Source organism: Molothrus ater, chromosome 6 (assembly GCF_012460135.2).
Source record: "Molothrus ater isolate BHLD 08-10-18 breed brown headed cowbird chromosome 6, BPBGC_Mater_1.1, whole genome shotgun sequence".
Classification (NCBI taxonomy): domain Eukaryota; kingdom Metazoa; phylum Chordata; class Aves; order Passeriformes; family Icteridae; genus Molothrus; species Molothrus ater.
In genome coordinates this window covers 52,492,162-52,513,773 of record NC_050483.2, presented here as the reverse complement: position 1 = coordinate 52,513,773, position 21,612 = coordinate 52,492,162, and the positions used below count along the sequence as shown (strand labels likewise).

General features: G+C 46.6%; 1 protein-coding gene across 1 annotated transcript; it reads right to left on the bottom strand.

The window, feature by feature from the left end:
- Positions 1–1,390: 1,390 nt before the first annotated feature.
- On the bottom strand, positions 1,391–20,794 carry EXOC3L4 (exocyst complex component 3 like 4). The gene is made up of 11 exons (XM_036384975.1): positions 20,464–20,794; positions 16,835–17,486; positions 14,145–14,262; positions 13,039–13,164; positions 11,682–11,782; positions 10,208–10,303; positions 8,094–8,208; positions 6,011–6,133; positions 5,577–5,729; positions 4,083–4,204; positions 1,391–1,553 (listed from the first exon to the last, which is right to left on the bottom strand). The coding sequence occupies exons 1-11, from the start codon at positions 20,792–20,794 to the stop codon at positions 1,391–1,393; spliced, it is 2,100 nt and encodes a 699-aa protein (XP_036240868.1).
- Positions 20,795–21,612: the final 818 nt, after the last annotated feature.

Here is a 21,612-nt window from a genome sequence, read left to right as displayed (position 1 = left end):
TTCATATGATGATTGTGAATTAAAGGTGCACTCTGTGCTTCTTTATCCATCAGAACTTTTCCCTTGGCCTGTCGCCAGCACCTGCTGCTCACCCAGGCTGAAATTTATACTCGTGCAACCCAAAGCAAAGAAAACAGAAGAGACTCACTGCTGATGGAGTAAGCTCTGCTGACAGAAAAATAGTGTTCAAGGCTATGCCATGTCCACATTTATCAGTTTAGTAGGTCATAAACTCATCTCTGTAAAGTCTTAGATTAAATCCTGTGGAGGGCAACCTTAAGGATAAATTGAATTAAATAAAATCAGATTTATACAGCTTTAGGCTACTGAATTCTTCTTTCAGTCTTCCCTGCAGATGCTGGATGTAATGCTTTGGATCCTTCATGGAGTTAACACTGTAGTGATCCATGCCCATCAATGGGATGATGCTGATTTACACCACATGAGGATCTCATCTGTAGCACTGTCTGTCCACCTCACATTTGGTTTTGTACTGCAGTCAGACTGTAACAGATTTCTTAAAATGCATTTAAACACTGAAGAAAACAGATTGGAGGCATGGTGGCACTTCTCCCAAGTCAAGGAGAACTTGGAGCCTCTCTCCACATGGCATATCTGATCGAGACGTGTCTGTACACGCAGAGATGTGATGGCATGAACAGATCTTCAGTCCAACAGGAGTTTTGCAAGGCAGCCCTTGACTGAGGAGAATCTGCTGAAAGGCCAGAGGGGCCATGGGGGCCACCCTGGAGGGGAGAGCGTTCCACGTGCTGCAGGTCCTGGCCATGGGGTTTGCTTACCCAGTGTTTTTCTCCCCAAGCAGGTCGTGGTTTCTGGCCTCAGGTCACAACGTCATGACTTGTGTCATGCCAGCTCAGCCAGCTGGTTTGTGAGGAAGGAAATAAAACTTGGCTCCTACCACATCCCTGCCCAAGCTCTGCCCCTCGGTTGCTCATGGGCACTAATTATGAGGGAGGCTCTTGCTCTGCTGCTGTATAATTATGCAGAGCACAGTCCAAGTCTTAATATAGGGCTGAGGCCTTAATATAGCTCTGAGTGAACTGCTTTGAGTTTTCTCCTGTTCTTTGAAATTATATTTAATCTTGTACCAAACAGTGGAGCAGCATCCTAGCAATAGAAGCCATATGGAACATGAGGTGGACACCGTGCCTGGGCTGGAGCTGCTGCCCAGGAGCTCTTACAGGAGGTTGATGTCTTGGTGCCTTTGTTGTCTTTGGGTTCTGAACTCGGCGTAGCGAGTTCAGGAAACTGCTCCTTTCTCCACAGCAGTCAAAAATTTGGGTTTGCAGAGGAGCAAGGTGGGTTTGCAGATTTTGGATCATGTGTAGAGGCAGTGTAGGAGGAGGCAGGATGCTGGCTATGTCCTGTGTTAGAAGCAGCTGCAGATTACTGGAACATCAATTTCAGCGAAGAGTGTGCCGCCCTTCCCTCCGTCGGAGCTCTCCTGAGCTTGGCACACTTGACGCAAAATTGCCGCTTTCCTGGTGCGCCCCAGCCCCCGGAGCGCCAGGATAGCCAGGATGTGCTCCTTCCTGCAGAAACCAAGCAAGACCTGGCTCAGATCTGGCCAGCCAAAACCAGCACAGAGCAAGTTGGTTGTTGTGAGCAACAAACAGCTGTGCTGGAGACAGAGCAAGGCTATAGCAAAGTGCCAGGGACTGACCCCTCACCACACTGGAGGAGCCACCAGGATGAGAGTCTGCAGCCTCTGGAGGTACCAAACCAGCGAGCAGCAGCTCCTGCCACACCACACTGGTGGGACAGCCTCCTGCTGCTGGTGCTGCAGGGAATTTCCTCCTCTGTCTCCACATCCGTGATGCCCTTTGCGTGTTTCCCAGAGTGGCTGTGGACCTTTTGTGTAATGATTATTTTGAGATGAGTAATGAAGGGCTAATATTTAGGAAGCTGATAGACACTAATTAGATTAGAGCTGGAAAGCCAACTTGGAAACATACCCTGTTCCAGTAATCTCTGTGTATACAAATTCAGCAATGTCTCTGAGAGCTCAGGGGAAAAATTAACAGGGACCTGAACAGGAAGCAATGCAGGTCCAGCAGGTTCCGCCTCATTTTCCGAACTTCATTGTTAAAATAATGTTACTCAATAATGGAAAAGCAGAAATTAAATAAACCAAGAGGACAAGCCTTAAAACCTGGCTTGGGTGTGAAGCTAATGATGAAAAAGTAGCACAAATCACAGCCTTGTAAATGGCTTTTCTGACTGGAAATTTGTTTTCAAATAACTGTCATTGATGACTAGCCATTATTTACCTCCCCCATCCTTCCCAGAACAGGCACTACCTCTTTCAGCTTAGACTGGCCACTGGGATTAAACCCTTATTGGGGTTTATTTATTTGTTTGGTTTTGTTTGTTTTTTTTGTTTGTACCTATCATTTTTGTAAGATAGGTATGCTACCTAGGAAATTGCTCAGGAACAATTGTTCCTTTACATGTCCGTGTCTTGAATTCCCCCACACAGATAAGTTCTGAAGAATGTCTGAACCACCCAAGTTAAATCTAGTTATGAAAAAATTTGAGCCTCAGTTTTGGGGAGAGGTGAATATATTTAATGTGATATTTTTCCTCAATATTTGAGGGTCCACTACAATATCCTGGCAATTAGTTAAATCTTATGGAGTATTTTGATTATTTTGATTTTCAGTGCTGAAACTTTTGGCTCTTTTTGTTGTGGTTGTTTTTTTCCTGAAATTACTCTGATGAAATGGAATTTATTGCAGTCTGTACTACTGATATTCATTCTCAGTGGTTGAAAGAAGAGCTGTAGAAGAGAAGGTAACTTCTGATTTGCAGCTGCTTAGCCATGCACAGAGTTAGTCACTTTCTTTACTTTTCCAGGAGTTTTAAATTTTCCAGATGCAGCCTTGGAACAGAAAATGGAAAGTACAAAAGAAAGAATTTGTAATTTATTCCAAAATTTAATGGTTGTGTTGAGGCCGTTTCAGAAATTGCAGCTGAACTGTGTCAATGGCTGCCACACTTTGAGGTCTAGGCCTGGCAACAGGAGACAAACTGTTTGCTCCTAATCTGGAGCCTGCAAATTGGCAAACAGGGCTGATACTGGTGATGCAGGAGAAAGCAAACTGGAGCTTCACTGTGAAATAAGGTTCATTTACAGCAATAAAATGGAATTCAGTGATAGAATGCATGGGGATGGTTCAAAACTGTTTCAGGGGAGTTCTAGACTTGACATTAGGAAGCATTTTCTAAATGAGGTGCTGGAGCAGGCTTCCTAGAGAGGTAGTTGATGTCCCAGGCCTGTCAGTGCTCAAGAGGCATTTGGATAATTTACATTAACAGGCCTTTAATAATGCAATACATTAACTTTTGGTCAGGCCTGAAGTGATCAGGAAGTTGGACTGGATTATCACTGCAAGTCTGTGATGGTGTTCACAGGGGTTTTCAGATGAGGGAAGAGATGAGGATTTGACTTCATGTTTCAGAAGGCTTGATTTATTATTTTATGATATATATTACACTATACTAAAAGAATAGAAGAAAAATTTCTCATCAGAAGGCTAGGCTAAGAATAGAAAAGAATGAATAACAAAGGTTTGTGGCTCAGGACAGAGAGAGAGAGCCAGCTGTGCCATGATTGGCCATTAATTACAAACAAGCACATGAGACCGATCACAGATGCACCTATTGCATTCCACAGCAGCAGACAACCATTATTTACATTTTGTCCCTGAGGCCTCACAGCTTCTCAGGAGGAAAAAAATCCCAAGGAAAGGATTTTCATGAAAAGATGTCTGCGACACAAGTCCCTTCCTAATAGACTGAAATAGTTCTATTCTATTCCATTCCATTCCATTCCATTCTAAAATGAAAAGGCTTTGAAGGAAATTTGTGTGCATTATATGATACAGCACACAGGGGAAAAAATAAAAAGTATGCAGCCATAAAGAGAGAAAACTAAGTTGGGATTCTCACTGTTGCTGGCATCCTGATCTCTAATGTGTGGCTACCCACAGAGAGAAGCTGAAGAGCTGGTGGTGTTTGGGATGGAGCCCAACAGTTCTGGGATCTGCCAGTTCACATACCTGATATCTGGATAGTCCTGGCACAGCTCCTTGACATATGCCTTGATCTTGTCTTTTTTCTTCTCCCCAGTGATACTGGCAATGTGATATATGACAGGGAGGAGCCAGTCAGCTTTGGAGCCCTGTGAGCAAAGAATCACATGGGGACATCAGGGACAGCAGCATCTGCTAAATGCCTTTTTCCCTGCGGGGAGAGCGCGGCAGTGGGATGTACTGGAGTGACCAGGACTGGTGCAGGCAGGACAGGCTGCCTCAGGCAGGCAGCAGGGTGCTGGGTGGCAATGGCAGGGCACCCCTGGGGGCTCTCCCAGACCTGACCCTGCACTTCCCGATTCCCATGAGCACCCAAGCAAGCCAGACCCTGAGCAGGGCATTGTGGCTGTGGTCCAGCATAGTAGTGGTTGCCAGAGACTTCACCTCCTGCTGCCTGATAGTTTCATGTGCCTCATTTCTGAGATGGGATTTAGTGCCCTGGATGCCTGACTTTCCATAAAATCCAATTAATTCAACTTTGATTTCCCTGAAAATCCCAGACTGTTGCTGTGAGAGATGGAGATGCTAAAGGTTAATGACTCAACCAACTGCAATCATTGTTTTGACCAAGAGACCCCTAAACTGCAACAATCAAGTCTTGTTGCTAGATCTACAGGTGGTGATACCTTTCTCTCTGCTATCTGCTTTTATCCTTTCTTTCTTTTCCTTATATATTTTTAGTGATATTTTTATACTTTTATAATGTTATATTACTATAGGTAATAACCAAAATGTCTACATACCTCCTTTCCATTGTTATCAAATTGTTTTAAAATAAACCAGCCATATACACACACACACACATCTATCTATCTATCTATCTATCTATCTATCTATCTATCTATCTATCTATCTATCTATCTATCTCACACCAGTCATTCAGTATTGTGCCTCTCTAATCTGGGATTTATTAATGGGAACCTCAGTTACCCCACCTTCATGGTTGGGTTGTAACAGTTGTCCAGTCACAAAACACTCAGACTGCCACCATTTTCTCCCCACACCCTGCTGTACAGGGACTGTGTACCCAGGTGGAACTTCTCATGGGACTCAACTCCATGAGCTGAATCCAGGGCAGGGATCCTTTGGTGACAAAGTGCATCCCATGGTCTGAGGGAACAGGCCCAGGAAGAAGCTGCCATAGGGTGAGTGTGATGAACCATGAGCACATGAACCACTCTATGCAGAGCTCCCTGGGAACTCATTAAAACACCAGGTGCTGCCATCAGAGAGCTGCTGGCTGAACATGCACAAGCTGCCAATGAAGAGAAGCTGCCAGGCTGGAAACCCACACCATGAACCTGCAGTAACCATCCTGCTCACTCTTTTCAGCACTTCTATGTTTCTTGTGGCTTGTCCTCCTCAAGAGGTGTTCTCTGCCTGGTCTCTGTGAAGCCAAGTGGGAAAACTGCACCTCTGGGAGTGGGGCACCCAGGGGATGCCAGGAGACAACTCCCATACCTGATCAATGAGTGCATTGTGAATGATTGCAGCTTCCTGGCTCATCTTTCTGCTCACTTGCTGACATGTGTCCATGTTCATTTTCCATCTGGGTTTGATGATCTGTGTGACATATTCCTTGACCACGTATTTATGAACTTCATGTAGAAGGTCCTGGTTAAAAAGAAGCAAACCTCATGGGGTTTTTTGTCCATTCAAGACCAAGGCAGTGAGAGAGGGCAGGGAAAGCCCTCAGGTCTTTGGCAGCACCTGAGGGCATGGAGGAGGTACAGGAAGGCAGCACAGCATCAGCACACACTCACTCATACCTGCAGCCCCCAGAGTTATAAAGAGCAACCACTGTTGCAGAGGAGTCTGCAGGTCTCACCACAGCCTGAAAATGATGGTGTGGCCCCTCAGCATTCCTGTGCCCAGGTGTGGGACTGGCTGCCTACCTGCCCTAGGGGATCCCTCATGTGCTGCAGGTGCTCGGAGAACTGCGAGACTGCCGACGCCAGAGAGTCCGGCCTTTCCGTCGCCAAAATCCAGTTCTTGGTCAGGATTTTCTTAAGGAGTGGCTGAAAAAAGACCAACTCGCTGATGGCACAGGTATGTTCAGAGTAGCTGATGATGCCCTAGCTGAAGGCACCCAGCTATAGACCTGATCTAGGCTTGAACTGAAAGCACGGAGCACCCCCTCTGCATGAAGGCACATGAGGAGCGGGCTGGGTTTCTCTCTCCACCCCAGGCAATTCACACCCTTGTCTCCCCTTCCTGGGTAGGCATCCCAGTGCAGAGAGGAGAAGCATCACACCCTGAGCAGGAGATGTTTTGGCATTAAAGGCTTATTTAGGATACCTCATTTTCTTGCTCTGTGCCACCTTCTGATCCACCAACTTTATTTCTTTAGGTAAATAACTTTTGTTTCTTTAATGTATTGGGGAAGAAAGAGATGAGAATGTTAATCACAAGCCAACTCAGGCATGACTAGAACGGGCTGTGGTGGGCAACCATATATGCCAGTGTTACATGGAAACAAAAATTCAGTTAGTAGTGAATCTCTTGGAAATTAGCTCAGTAACCCATCACATCTACAGCATTTTCCATAAGGAAATCAAGCTCTTTGTGTTCACAGTCCTTCCAGGAGGCTCTCTGTACTCCTGCAGACCTGCATGAAGTCTTGCTGGGATTTTCCTTCTGCTCCTTGCTCAGATGTGGTGGTGGGGGGAATGGCAGCTGGGAGCATCTCCAGCTTTATGCCTCACGGTTAGGGACGACATGGGACTGATGTCACTGTTTCCCATCTGTCCTGGGTACAAGGTACTCTGACCAAGTGTCCTTAACAGGTTATTTTCTTTTGTTGGGTCCCTAGAGCTAATGTATCTTCATATAGAAACAGCAATATCTGCTAAAGACTTCTGGCGCCTGGAAGACCCTTCCCTAAAGGCCAAATGCAAAATATCCTTTCTCTGGCATGTCCCTTTTTCTCTTCCCAGCTCTCATGATCTCTGTCTTTAAACTCCTGGCAGTCTCCTTCCCAATTATCTCCCCCCTTGCTGTGCTCCCAGCCTGCCTGAGAGCTGTTTAGAAATGCTTTGATTCAGTCTCTCTCAGTTCTCACGACATTTCAGCTCTCTTGCTCAATGCCTTGGCTTGGGGCCTTTCCTCGTCTGCTGCTTAGGCTCCAAAACAAGATCAGCAGTCACTGGAAAGTCCCCTTGGCCAGGAAGGCTTGGCTTAGGTTGGAGAAATTCCATGACTGTCCTAGTTTCTGGAAGTTATGTTTGGGGATTTAGAAAGTGAATTAGAATAAGTGAAAAGGGGTGGGACCAAAGGCTTGATTTCCCCCATCTCTTCTATAAAACCAGCTTGAGCTAGCAGACCCCAAGTGGCTGAGAGCAGAAAGGTTCATCTACAGCACCTGAGAAGCACAAACTTCACTGCAGAACATTGCCTTTTAGACCTCCTAATACAAGTCAAATTTTATCAGAGTTTTATCACTTGATACAAGACCTTTAGCATTCTCATTCTGGAACAATCAGTCTTTTGTCACCATAGGAACAGCCTGGAAAAATCACCCCTACCGGAATGAATTCTGTCCTATCTGAAGAGGTTTCTGACAGACTGTGATGGTAGATCTATGAATCAGTAAGTCAAAGTCCTGAAAAATCCAAATTATTTGATAGAAGGAAAAGTGTCCCAATGGTGGTGTTCAGCTGGCCTCTCCCGTGCTTCACTTCAGATAAAATTTTCCCCACTGCTTTGCCTGAGACTGGAAGCTGCTAAATATCCTTTTCTTTTGATTGCTATTAACAGCTTGAAAAATGTATCATTGTTCCTAGAAAAAAAATTCCCAGGATGCTGGAAGTGTTGCTTTTTAAGGGGGATTTCCACAGGTGTTAAATACATTTTGGAGGGACCATAATGTCATGTGCTGCAAAATGAGGTTTAGCTGGTGAGACAAGGGAAGGGCAATGACCCTCAGCTGCTGCACATAACCCTTATAATAAGGAAATAATGTGGCCAAGATCTTCTTACCTGTGTTTTTGTTCTTAATTTTGTTAAAAAAATATTTGTGAAGTTCCTTGTCAGAGCTGCCAAAATCTTCTGCAGTTCCTCAGTATCGACTTTAAACGCTGTTTCCAACCCTGACCTACAGAGAGACAGAGATCACCAATGAGTTAAGGTTAAAATGTAAACTATTACATGGCCCTAAGCATGTTATCTGGATTGGCATGTTGGATATAATTTTTAAATAAACTTGTGTTTCTATTACTTCCTCTTGGAAACACTTACTGAGTCAAAGTAATGGCTCTTTTTGCACAATCCTGTTCACTGAAAATTAATCATAGATGAGTAACTGTGGTGAAAAATCCCCTCAGATTTCCTCATCAGGTGCAGTGACAGTGCAGCCATGCAGAGCAGTTGCATAGGCCAGTTGCTTTTTCACTTGAGCAACATCTCTGCAAAATGATTTCCAGGTACCTGGGAGAGAACTGAGGGCTGTGGGCAAAAAGTAAATAATAAAGCCAGAGAAGGGAAATCTGCTGGCCCTGTGTCCCCCAGAGCCTGATTCACTCCACACGATGTCTATCAGCATCAGCAGGGATGGTAACTACAGGGATGGAAACCTGTGGAATTTCCTAAGGACAGTGCATACTTCTGCAATGTTTCACCTTATGAGAAAGAAAATTCTGAGAGGTTAATGAAATTCTTTGTGTGTGTGTATGTGTGTGCTTTAGGGGCATTGTGACCTCCTGGCTTTCTTCTCACTTTCCATCCCTGTCCCACTGTAACATGCTCAGTGTTGGTGAGGAGGGGAACTGAGGCAGCACCACCACAAAAAAAAAGGCATCACCTGTGATGCCTGAGCATCCCAGAGAACAGTAGGCACATCCACTGCTGTAACCACAGAGAACAGTAGGTTCCTGTCACTGCCCAGATTTATATGTCTGAGGCTGCCCTGGCAGGACTACAAGGCACCCAACACCATCCCTGTCATCCCAGGCTGGAGTTCAGGACTGTAACTCCGGTTAAACACCTGGAGTCTGGGTCCAGCATCCAAAAAAGTCGTGCTGTTAGGACACCTACCTCTGCCCCACAAGTCATCACCCCAGGCTGATGAATGTTTAATTGACTCGGGAATAAACCCATCCCCCAAACACTGCCAGCTCCCTGCCTGGGGCTGGCGTCTCCCTTCAGCCGCTCGCCGTTGCCCAGCAGGGAAGGGGCAGCACTGTCCCGCCGGGGCAGCAGGAGGCAGGGAAAGCCATTTCCTCGGCGAGGTGAGCATTGCTGGAGAGACCGTGCCATCTAGAGACGTGCTGGCGGTAGTGCTGCTGCGGCTGGAGCCGTCGGCTCCTGCGAGACACAGCACGAAATCCCCTCCATCCCCCGAGTAATTCTTGGCATATGCATCCCTGCCGGAGCGGTGCAGCAGCAGGGGCTGGAAATCACACCCCGATCTTTCAGGTGGCCAGAGCCCACGCACTAATTCTGTGGTGTTTTACTGGCCTGACAAACAAAAGCATCACATCTGCATGGCAAAGATGTACCCAGATGCTGATGAGCACCCGGACCTCAGCACGGGGCTGATGGACCAGATCTTGGGACATGCAATCACTGCACCATGCTACTTATGGGGTGAGTGCTGGATCTTTGACAGTCAGCCTGAGGATACCTGTTCTTTAGAGGCACTTTCCAACATGTGGCTTGAAGTAACTAATTCATGCAAAGCCCTGGAAGTTCCAGATGCCAGCAGCAATGGCAGGCATTTATTTTTGGGTTGAATGCTTTCATGGAATCTCCTCCAGCCCAGTGCCAAAGGCAGCCCTGAGGCCATGTTTCTGAGTTTATTCTGCTAACCTCCAGAATAAAACATAAAGGAAGAAAAACCTCCCCTGAGAATAAAAAAAGATGCTCAGAAAATGAGTTCAAAACTCTCTTGCAAGCACTGCATCCATCCATATTTCTGTCTCTTCACCCTTGTGGCTTTTATTTGCATCCCTTGGGGGAAATCCTCCTGTGAGATTAGAAGGGCTGGAGACTGAGCACTCATCAGGGCACCTCAAGGAGAGCTTGGTCTTTCCTTTCCAGATCCTGCCGCCCCCCAGACCCCAGAAACCCCAGTGGCTTGCGGGGAGCAGACTTACACCAGGTCATGGAAGCTGTTGATGTAGGCAACAAGGTGGGGCACAAAGCTGGGGCTGTCCTGGGCAGTGCTCCACGCCATGAACTCCTGCTCAAACCTGTAGGAAAATACAGCCAGGCATCACTAACAGTGGGGCACTGAGAATGCCCCATCTTCTGCGTACATGGTGGCGTCAGGAGACACCTGTGGCTGGCCCAACCTGTCCCCTCTGTATGCAGACAAGTTTTTTCCAGCTGTCATAACAAGTGTGTGCAGTGGAGGGAATAGAAGGCAGATAATTGTGGGTTTAGGATGTGCTTGCTTGAGCAGGTACGCAGCACTTTTGGAGAGATGCCAGGGATGTTGGGAGGCCAAATCTCTGACTTTTCCTCATGCTGAGGGTTTAATTGCAGGTGTGGTACACAGGCTTATAAGTCTGAGCTTTCATTTTTCTGGCTTTTGGGGCAATATATTATGTGCCTTTTGAGAACAGAGGGCTGATTTTATAACAGAAGATGTATTAGGAATAAGGCAGCACACCTACCTTCCCTCCCCCCAAAACCTCACTATGGTTTTTAGGTAGTTGGACTTTTTTTTGTAGCACCAATTTCATGGGATTGACAGCTGTTTCACAGCCAGATCCATGCTGAAGGCAGGAGGCTCTGTGCTCAGGCAGGCTTTGCCTGGTGGTCCCATTCTTTGTCAGGGTAAAGGAACCTGCTTGAGCTGGCCCCAGCCACTTGCAACCCAGGTTTGTTTGAATAGAAGCTTAAGTTCCAGTGTTCTCTTAATCTGAGAGCCCTGGCTGCTCCAGCTTGCATTTTACACAGTTTTTTGTTTAAAATTTAAAAAAAATTAAAAATAAAGGAAAGGGGAAAAAATGAGGAAAAAATAAAAAAGAGAATAAAGAAAAGGGAAAAGAAGAACAAAGAAAAAAAAGAAAAAAACATTATTTCAGCAATTTCCTTTGGACACTGGGTAGATTTTAAGGGACTTGGGAGGCAGCCCAGCTGTGTGTTTTGCTAGGGTATACAGAGAGGGTCTCATCAGCCCTTTTTTATGCCCACAGCCAGAGAAAACCACTCAGCAGGACTCATCCCAGGATACCCTTTTGGGCAAACAGGCTTTTGGTCTGAGGGGTCCATAAACACTGCTTGCTCATGACTGAAGCTGCAAGTGATCAGTGTCCAATGTCACAAAAGTCCTGGGTGGATGGGACTGCAGTGATCCCATCCCTTTCTAGGTAGCAGCTATTTCCCAGACCTTTGATATTAGATTTTTGGACTCACAGAGTCCCATCTGGGTCTGTTTATGACTCCCTCCAAGTTGTTTTGCAGCTTGCTTTTTACTGGCTTCACTGTGATCTCTCATTCTCCCAGGAGCAGCCTTGTACCTGCTCAGTGCCAGTGTCTGGTCCAGTGCCTGGACCTCTTCCCTGTTTTTTTACCAGTGTGGGACTCATTTAGAAAGAAAGTACTGCCCAGAGCAGTGATGACCTTGGTATGAATTCAAGCAGCTCTGCCATGCACAGCTCAAGCATTTTTGTTTCCAGGCCTCCACTGATAGCTCCAGATGACTTCACGTGCTCCCCAATGATCTAGAAAAGGGAATGAAGAAACTCCAGTGAGTGGGACAAGCATTGGTGAAACATCCTTCCCAAGAATCTCATGGAGCTTTAGTCAGTAAGAATGGCTCACCTAGCAAAGGGCAAACAGCCAACTTGTTGCCAGGAGGTTTTCATTAATCTCTGGCAGTTTTAAAAATTATCATACAGAATGGGCCAAGAAGCACCAAATGATTTGTGATGTCATCATTCACCCCTAATGGCTTCATGCCCTTCTGCTGTCTGAGTGTGAGTTAGAGGCAATGTTGGCTGCAGCTCTGGGGGGTCCTGGTGTCATCCTCCTCCTTTGGGGGAAATTGCTGGAATTCCCCCAACCCTAAGCCCAAGGGGAGCTGAGCTGTCCCTGTGTATGACCCCATGATAAGGGTGACTATAAGCCCCATCCCTGAGGGCCCACACGAGCCCCCTTCTCAGGAGTGATCCCAGGGCAGCACAGAGGGTCAGGCATCACCCCAAACTCCTGTTTGCACTGGAACTCCTCCCAGATTCCCATTCCCAGAACCTCAGCTGCACTTCTGGACTGAGGTGTGTTGCAGTCCTACTCTGGTACTTCCCATGGCCTCCTATCCACCTGCTAAATCATTTCAGACCTGCCTTCCCTGTGATCACATAATGTGTCATATTCCTCTATGGAAAAAGAATCACATCAACGGGCAAAACTCTTTTATTTTCTTTCTTTCTCTCTCCCTCTCTTTTTCTGTTAGTATTATTTAATTGAAGTGACTCAACCAATTGAGTGATGAGAATTAATCCAAACCCCTCCTGCCTTTATTACCCTGTAGTCCCTAAGCTAGTAGGGGCTTTTGTTTTTTGTACTGTTTAAATTGGAGTGGCTGTCACTGCCTACAGCCTTTCCCCAGCTTCCACAGCCTTGGGACAAAGTTGCCCTTTAAGCCAAAGGTTTTTTCAAAGAAATCTTTTCTTTCCACCTTTTTTCCAATTCTCTTTCTTCTTCCTAATCAAAGAGGTTTAGGGACTTTAAAATCAGTTGCCTATTATGTTGCTGACACAATTGACAGCAGGTTTAATTTGCAGCTAGAAGGCAAGCAGGAGAGCTAAAAGTTGTAATAAACGGCATTTTCTGCTCTAATGTATTCTGCCAGTGTGTGACTTACATAAATTATCGCAGGAGGCGGTACCTCCACCCCAGAAGGAAACGATCCGGTTTCCCTGGAGCCACAGAGACACCTCCCCCCCATCCTCCCGCTTTCCCCCAGCTAATTCAATACCGTTTGAATATCAAAAGAGACTGAGGCGTGGTAGAGGTTTTCCTTCTCTTCTAAATGAACTTCCTTCTCCCACTTCTCCGTGACCTCTAGTCTCAGGATGTTTCCAAAACAACTTTTGATTTTCTCCTAAATGTTAAACATAGGAAGGAAACATGCAGCTCAGGATAATGAAGCAAACACAAGTGCAGCACCTCGCTGCATTTTGCTCCATCAGCACGCAGGGCATGGAAAGGTGAGCAGAGTCACAGGCCTTGCTCCAGACCTCAGGAGAAATCAGGAACTGTGCTCTGTGTGTGCAAGGTACTCCCAAATCCAAGGAGAGTCGTTCTCCTGGCAGGGAAACAGTGGATCAGCTGTTTGTTTGATTGCCAAGTCCTCCAGCACATGGAATGCACCAGGTCAGAATTAAAGGTCAAACCAGTCCTTTCCAGGGTACAGCCACTCAGGTAAGCAGCAGCACTGTTCAGCCCTGGCTGATAAATCAATCTTGTTGCTGGTGAAACAAAAGTGATCTTTCACCAGCACGGTGGAGCAATACTGATTTTATTCAGCTGGGTACATTGAGCTCACCTTGAGCTGTGCCCTGGTTCAGAAATGATTTGCAACAAAATGTCTGAGCCCAGCAAAGACCCAGAAAAGTCTTACACAGGCTGCCAGACAAGGACTGCAGAAAGACAAAGGGGGAAGAGGCTTCATTAGAGGACACAAAGCATGAGTGTGTTCTCTGGTGGGGATGCCAAAGTCTGCCAGTAGCACACCTCAGCTGGGCTGGAGGAGATCCCACACAGGGGCAGTAGCTGCTAGAATGCCTTAGCCCCTGACTTTGCAATGCAAAGTACAATCTGCTGAAGCCCAGCAATGACCTTTCATAGATGTCTGCCATACTGAGTGGGTCTGGTCCAGTCCTGTTGGCTCTGCTTGGGTCCCCAAGGGGGTATTCAGGAGTTTTTTGCTTGAGAGTACAGGCCACTCTGTGTGGGGCCAGTAGGACTCAGCACCTGGTGGGGCTGGAAATCACAATGTAGTCATCCAAGACCTCTGTCTGGGAGTTTGGGGCTCCTGTACCTTCCCTGGGGGGTATGTGGGGACTAGGTCAAAACTCTCACCTTTGCAGAAGCAATGTAGTCATTTTTCAGTTTATCCCAATCAGCTGGTGTTAACAGCAAGGACAGGTTTTCTGTCTTAACCTCTGGTTTGAGCTCAGGATGACCCAGAAAGAATTCACTGGAAAAAATCAAATGAAAAATTGTAATGCCTCAGAGTGTGAATAAACTGATAGAATATTCATGCAGCATGAGCTACATAATTACTAAGCCATGAGAAATATACTTAAAGCTTAAATTGTGCCACTTGTTTTCAAGGTTTAACAAGAAAATCTTTCCTTTCTATTCAAAATCCTAATTATTCAAACCCAAAATGATCTAAGGTTCCAGCCCACTTCAGAAATCATGAGACTTCTGAATTGTTTGGACATGAAAAGTGCTATGAGAATTTACTTTTTAAAATAAACAACGTGAAGCTGACTCATTTGACTAGAAGCTTGCAAAATGCCTTTCAGGGTAATTCCTGTAGTAGTGCATTGCTCTGGAGTTTGCCCATCTCCTGCCTCCCCTGCAGTGTCATGTCACAGCTCATGGCAGCCTGTGTTTGTCCCTGTGCACTATCCTGATCCAGGGGAGGTGGCAGAGCAGGACCTGGAGGGCAGTGCCATGCCTGGGACACGAGCCATGTTCCCCTGCAGATGGAAGAGGTGGGTGGACGTGCAGCTACAGAGTCTGACTCCAAAGAGGGCTCAGCTGACACCAGACTTTGCTGCTCACTTTCCTCCGAACTGACATGTAATCAGGCCAGCTGATTAGCACAGAAGCAGGGGAAGGGAGGGAGTGCCTGTGTTCCTCTCTCTGGGGCAGGAAAAATGTTATTAGCCTGCACAATTGAATGTGCTGCTCCTGCAACCTGCCACAGACTGTGGAGGCACTGCATCTTGCAGGGCAGTGAAGGTGGAAATGAGAAAGAAGAAAATATTCATGCCCTTGATGAAGGTGGGGCCTAAGTTTTGAGCTGTCATCTTGTAAATTGAGGAACACGTCTGCAATGTCCTTCACACAGCCTGCACATTTGCTCAGCCACCAAAAAGGGTTCCCATTGCCACACCAGCACTGTGCCCACAGCTGGGTTCAGACACTAGTGAGGACTGCAATGTACAAGGTCAGGCTGCTGCAGAGTGACTGCTCAGCAGAAAATAAGTTCAGCCTGCTGGTAGTGTCCTGGAGTCAATGGTTCCATGGTCATGGTTCAGATTTCCCAGAGAGGAACATCTCCACACGTGGAGCATTGCACAACCCAGCTGCTGCCAGAGCCTGCTTTTCCTTTTAAAGGAGAACACAGATTTAAATATGGACTCTCCACCACAACTGAAAGGACAAATATGTACTCAAGGGGCCTATTCCTACTTCTCCCACCCCCTTTTTTTTGTTTTATTTTCATCATTTATTTGAATTGGAGTTTGAATTGAGTTTGGGTCAGTCAATCTCTTCCTTTTTGATTATTTATTCCAAGAGACAATGAAGTTTTCTTTGAATGGGAAAATCATATGGAAATAGCCCAGAACAGCCAGGTGATTGCAAACAGTGCCCAAAACAACTGCAAACTCTCAATAAACCCTTTCACAGCAATTTAGAGAAATATGGCAGGGGCACTTTTCTTTGGTACAGAACCTGGCTGCTGAAGCTCATTTTTTCCCTTTCTCTCCTGCAATGCCAGCGTGAGGCCATGCAGGAATTTCCCTTCAGATGGGATCTGCAGGGATTTGTGATGCTGAGGGGATAACATTCATCATTATGGTCACCATGCTCTAGGTGGGCTTTTAAGAGCAACTGGGTTAAGTTTACAGAAGAAACCTCTTGAGGGCTGTTCAAAACAAAGACCACCTGCAAATGAAACGTTTCTTACCCAAAAGCCACCCCAGGCTAGGGGTGTTCTGGGCAACAGTGTGCTGCTGCTTGCCCTGCTCTGTCACTGCCTCCTTTCTGACCATTCTGACCCACTGTTTGGCTCAGTGCTGATACTCCTGCCTTCACTCCTTTGTTTTATTTGAGGGCTGCCAATGGGTTTGTGTTTCTCCCTTCCTTGAACATCTGGTTCAGACCATACCTGAGGCCGGCTACCAGGACAGACACAACTTTGCTTTGACAGAACTGTTTCCCCATGCTTATTTTCCAGACCCCTGAACTGCAAGGAGCTAGGTCTTAAACCCCTCCCGTTCAACCATCACACATCTGAGACAGAGCCTTTGTTTTCATGTGTCTAATTACCTCGATGATGTCTTGACTCCTCTTTTAGAGGACTTCGACCCCATGCATGAGGGTTAATGTGGCCCGTTTCCAAATGTATCACAATTTTAATTAAACAGGAAGAAGACATCCCCCACAGGCCCCTGGCTGTGCCTGGAAAAGTCACTGAACAGCTGTTGGATCTTGCAAAATATATGCAGAAAGGAGCACGTTTATCAGACCAGGTTTATCAAATGCAGGGAGGAGCTTCCTGGTACATGGGAGCAGCAAGTGGGAGAGGGAGAGGAAAATGGGGTGATGTAGATCTGTAAAAAGCAGTAAGTGCTTTATCCACAGACCTTTATCCCCACCTATTAACAGATTTGCTATCTGGCTCCACTATAGTCACTGCATCTCTCTTGCTTGCTTGGAAAACTGAAAATGGCCTGGTGCTTTTGGAGTACCCCACAGCCCCATGGCTCCCTGGAGGAGGCAGAGGCATTGTGGCAAACACAGCAGCTCACCTGTGGTAGGTGTTGGCCACCCAGTTAAGTAAGGTGTAGAGCTCGTGGAAGTCCAGTGGTCCCTGGGAGAGTTCTTGCAAATGTGAGGCAATGGCACTGTGAAAAGCTTCCACATATGTGTCACACACCTGGTACTCCTCTGGATAGCATTTTTTTACTGATGACTTGATTTTCAGTAAATCTTCCTTCAGGTGTTCCTGGAGGAAATGTAAGTGGAGATCAAGCCAAGTAGTTTCTTCTTCCCTTGATGCCATGGGTACCTTCAGGACTCTTTTTCTTGCACTCTCGTTGACAGCTTCCCTCCATTGCTCCCTCCACTTTCTGGGCCTGCCCAGCAAATCTGAGCCAGGACGAGCAGCATTGTCTGTGCTGGAATGAGCTGCTTCTTCTAGGGGAATTAAAGTCACCATGGAGGTCAGCATGCTATGCTGTAAAGTGGGATCCTCCAGTGTTTCCTCCACTATGGACTTGATTGCATTTGTGATGGAGTTATAAAGCAAATCCACATCCCTGCACTTCCGCACAAGCTCCTGGGGGTTATCTCTGTATTTCTCAGAATCCCGTTCAGAGATGGTCTCGTCTTCCATTAGCTTGATACTTGCAAATGCTTCCAAAAGTTGTCTTTTCTGAATAAGTTCATTGATTTCCATTACTGCAGAAACAAGGGGAAGGGGTTGGGACAAAGCAGGCATTAGGCTATTGACAGGTTGGTAGCAGGACAAGATGCCTGACAGGGAGAGTAGTCAGGTCCCAGCAGTGCCTCTGAGACTGCCCCTGGGCCTCCCTGATCCCCCCAGCTCCTCTTGGACACAGGAGAGGAAAACAGTGGGAAAGCAATCACTGCAAATTGAGCCACATCCCTAAACAGCTGGTTAGGAATATCAAAAAACCTGCTGATAGCTCTGCAGGAAGGCCTCAAGCAATGGCTGGTGAGGCTGTACAGAGGGACACTGTGGATGTGTCAGGATGCATCAAACTCTGCCTCTCTGGCTCTGTCCCTCTGCTGGTGTGGAGATGAAGTGGAACTGGCAGCAGGAATGGTTCAGGATATACCTTACCAGCAGGATTTCCTTTAGCATAAATGTTCTTGTTTCCCTGCATCCCACTGTGCTCAGCATAGCTCTGCTGCTGTGTTGGCCATTGTGGGGTAGCCCAGCTCAGGCACCTCTGGCTGAAAGGGCATTTCAGTGTGCTGCCCAAGAGAGCAGGAGAAGTGCCCAGGGTTCTGGCTGGGGCAGTGGGAGGGAGCACAGCAGGACAGACCCCTTTGGGTGTCCTGAACTCTTGGGTCAGGTCTCTCTCCCCATGGTTATGTGTGTCCCAGCCTACCCACAAGCATGTCCTCAGAGATACCAGGGCCCTGAGAGAGCTCCTGTCTGTAAGCCCCACTGTCAGGTGCCAAGCACTGCCTCACACCAGTGATGGTTTTTTCCCTAGTGCTGAGCACTGCTGTCCCTCAGTGGTTTGGGGAGGTGTGGGCATTGTAGGGGCATCTAAACCTGTGGATCTATGGTGCTCCTGGTACTCAGGTCTCACTTGGGTTTCTCCACCTCCTTCGCTTTTGGCACTCGCTGCCACAACGGGCTGGTGTTGGCTGGGGAGAAGTCACCCAATACTGCTCCTCCCAAAGTGGCTGACATCTACTGAGTTTCCCACCTGTTTTGTAAAGTCTTGCTCATGCCAGAAGCACTGCCTATTTGCCAGTAAGATAAGAAGTATTTGCCATGTGTTGAGGAGATCCAAGAGCGCTGTTAGCTTTTGAGAGACCCCTCAGGAAGCTCTCACCCTCTCCATCTCCCTAACAGATGCTTTGAACAGGAGATCCCACTCTGACAGTGGGCATAAGAAAAATACTAAAGAGAAGGGAGAAAGGGTGTCCCTTAGGCATGTGTGACCACTGCCTCTGGGACATACACATACAAAATGATACAGAAAAATTGGAGAGCGCTCCAAGAAGGACTGGTTCATAGCACATAATTTCTGTCCTTAGGCTTGTCTGCACACAGGTTTTATGCCATATGTACCAAGTAATCTTTGTAGCATAAGAGTATTTTTATGAAGACAGAAATATGCCAAATAACCAAACTACTGATGCATTACAGAACACGTAGATCTTTGAGTGCCTACATGCTGCTACAGTTGCTTCTGCACTCAGAAAAGAGGGAAATTCTACCAATTAACTTAGTCTCTTCTAGATAAATTAATATAAAACCTGTGTTTACACAAATGCTTGCAGTGAGAGACTAGAGAAATACATTCTGTTCTGTTTATCAAAGTGAGAAAACACCATTTAATCACCATCTAGGATAATTATTCAGGGAGGTGATGTTGGGTGCTAAATGGATCTTTAATTCAGCAATACAAGATCAGCCAGCTGGTGGTTGAAGGAAGACAATTGAAAGGCAATTAGCTATTATGCAGCTTAATGGTGCACGTGGTGGAATCTCCATCACTTGCCATATTATCTCAGGATGGGATGTGTTTTTGACAGAGCTGCTCTAGTCCAGGCCAAACACAAGCTATTGGGCAGAGAACGAGCCTTATTCATGCAATTTCTCAGCTCGTTTATTTCAGGAGATCAGAAAGCTTGTGATAACATTTTCTGCCACTCCTCATCTCTGACCCTTGGAGATCAGACTAGCCAAGTTTATGAGATGGGCTCAGATCCAGCTTACCAAGCTCACAATGTATCAATGTAAAGCAGTAAATCACTTCCCAGCACAGTAGAGCATATTACAGCAGTGGGGCAGTGTCAGCCCATGCATCTGATCCCTGTGGCACCCCATGCAGTACACCAAGAATTTCTCTCTAGAAATTTAGGCTGAGGAAAGGCCAAGTCATGTTTCACCTCAGTCTATCTCCACGTGAATGCATTGTAGCACCTCTGCCTTGAGAAGGTGGAGGACAGCCGTGCTCAAACCATTATCAAAGTCATTGCAGTCTGCTCACACCTGGGGAAAGGTGAAAGCTGTGCTAAAGGAAATTGTTATAATTTGTCTGAGACCTATCTATAAAATTCTGACAAAACACATGAGATTAACCAGCCTGAGGAAGACCAAAATCAAATACTTGCAACACTGCTGTTGTGAGGACAGGTGGAAAGTCAATGCAGAGAGTGCAAAATATCTGTGGAACTCTCTTTGCAAGGCAGTCTCTAAGATTAGGAACCAAAGTGGAGCTTCCAAACCAAATCAGAGCCAAACCATCTTTCTTCCCCTCTAGGCCTTGCAGCACCCTACAGAGCACAGTTGGAGGACCATCAGTCTGAGAGCTGAAGAGCAGAAATTGTCCAGGACAGCAATGCAGGCAAAGCACACTGCACTTGTAGGTATTGTCAGACCAGCAGTTCCCAAACTGTGCTCAGCAGCTTGGGGACTGATCCGTGTGATGGGCAATATCACACTGACAGGCTGAGAGGCTGGCTGCTGATATGGCTGAACTAGTGCAGGGGAGGCCACAGAGCAGCATGTTCAGTGACAGAGCCTTGCCTGGGCTGGGCTGGGTGACACTCCAACATGCAAGGGGTGCCCAGTTCTTTAGCACCTCTGTTGGGCCCAAGCCTTGCACACTGTAAATTAATGTTACATTTATCCTCCCAGGAAAATGGCACTGGTGGTTTTGTGTCTTACCTGAAAGAGGTTTTGCTTCAATGGGCTCACATATTTCACCAACCTTCTCCATGCTATTACAGATTGTAGGTTTGTTCTCCTCATAGCTCCTGAGTGTTTGCAGAAGCCTTTTTGCATTCCAAGTGCCAGTATCTTCCTTCCCTCTCTCTTTCTTCATTCGTTTTGATTTCCGGATGCTTAACATTGTTTTAATGCCTCTTTCAAAGAACCCACTGTCCCTGCTCTGCCAGTCTGAGCTGCTCAGTTCAGGAGTGACCTCCATCTTTTCTTCCCCTGGACTCTTCAGTGGAGAGGCTGGTTCTGAAGCCACACTCCTTGTGTCTAACTCCATATTTCCATTTATCTGGTCCTTCAACATGAGGGTTTACCAAACAGGTTGATGGCAATCACTGAAATGCATAACACAGCAGAATTAGAGATGTCCTTAACAGGGTATTACTGTGTCTCCAAAGTCAGTCCTGGACTAAAAATCAGACCTCATTCCTTTCCTGTGCCTAAATACAAGGACAGAGCAAGATGTTGTAGCCTGTAGCTGCTGAAACAATTTCTCTACCCACAGACAGCAGATGCTGGCCTGCACTTGGTGCTCTGGAAAGCTTCACTTAACTCCATAAAAAAGGCAAGTGGCAACTATTTCTCCAGCACCAAGGAATCATGAGATATCAGAGATGTTGAAATTTGTGTAAACATACCATTTCAGTGAGTAACCAGATATGGTTTTACTTTCCATTCTTCTAGGTGGATTTCCAACCATGCAGGAATAATAATCTTCCTGATTATCACTGGGTTGTTGCCACTTTCTGATGTGAATATGGCATCTTTGGGTTTTGTTGCTACTTCTGCCCTGCTCAAACCCTGAGCTGCTGCAGCTGCTGCTGCTGCTGGAGGTGGCCCAGGGGTGAGTGGTTCCCAGCAGGTGGCTGAGCTCTGCTTTAGACCCTTCCACCAAGCCACAGCTGTCTTTGCACTCTGAATTGTCATGGTTACAGCACAGGAGGCAGTACAAGGCAGGAAGGGTTCACATCACTCATTCTGCCTCATAGCACTGCATCCCAGTATGCCAAGGATGGGGATCTCCAGGGTCAGACAAACTCTACACAGGCCACAGGGGATGCTGTGGAGATTCCAGGGAGATTCCAGATTTCCTGT

Coding starts and splice junctions, on each gene's coding strand:
- EXOC3L4 (XM_036384975.1), bottom strand. CDS start 20,794: ATGGAGTTAGACACAAGGAGTGTGGCTTCAGAACCAGCCTCTCCACTG. Junction 17,487..20,463: donor TGAAGCAAAACCTCTTTCAG/GTAAGACACAAA, acceptor TTGTTTCTGCAG/TAATGGAAATCAATGAACTT. Junction 8,209..10,207: donor AACAGCTTCCATGACCTGGT/GTAAGTCTGCTC, acceptor GTCTCTCTGTAG/GTCAGGGTTGGAAACAGCGT.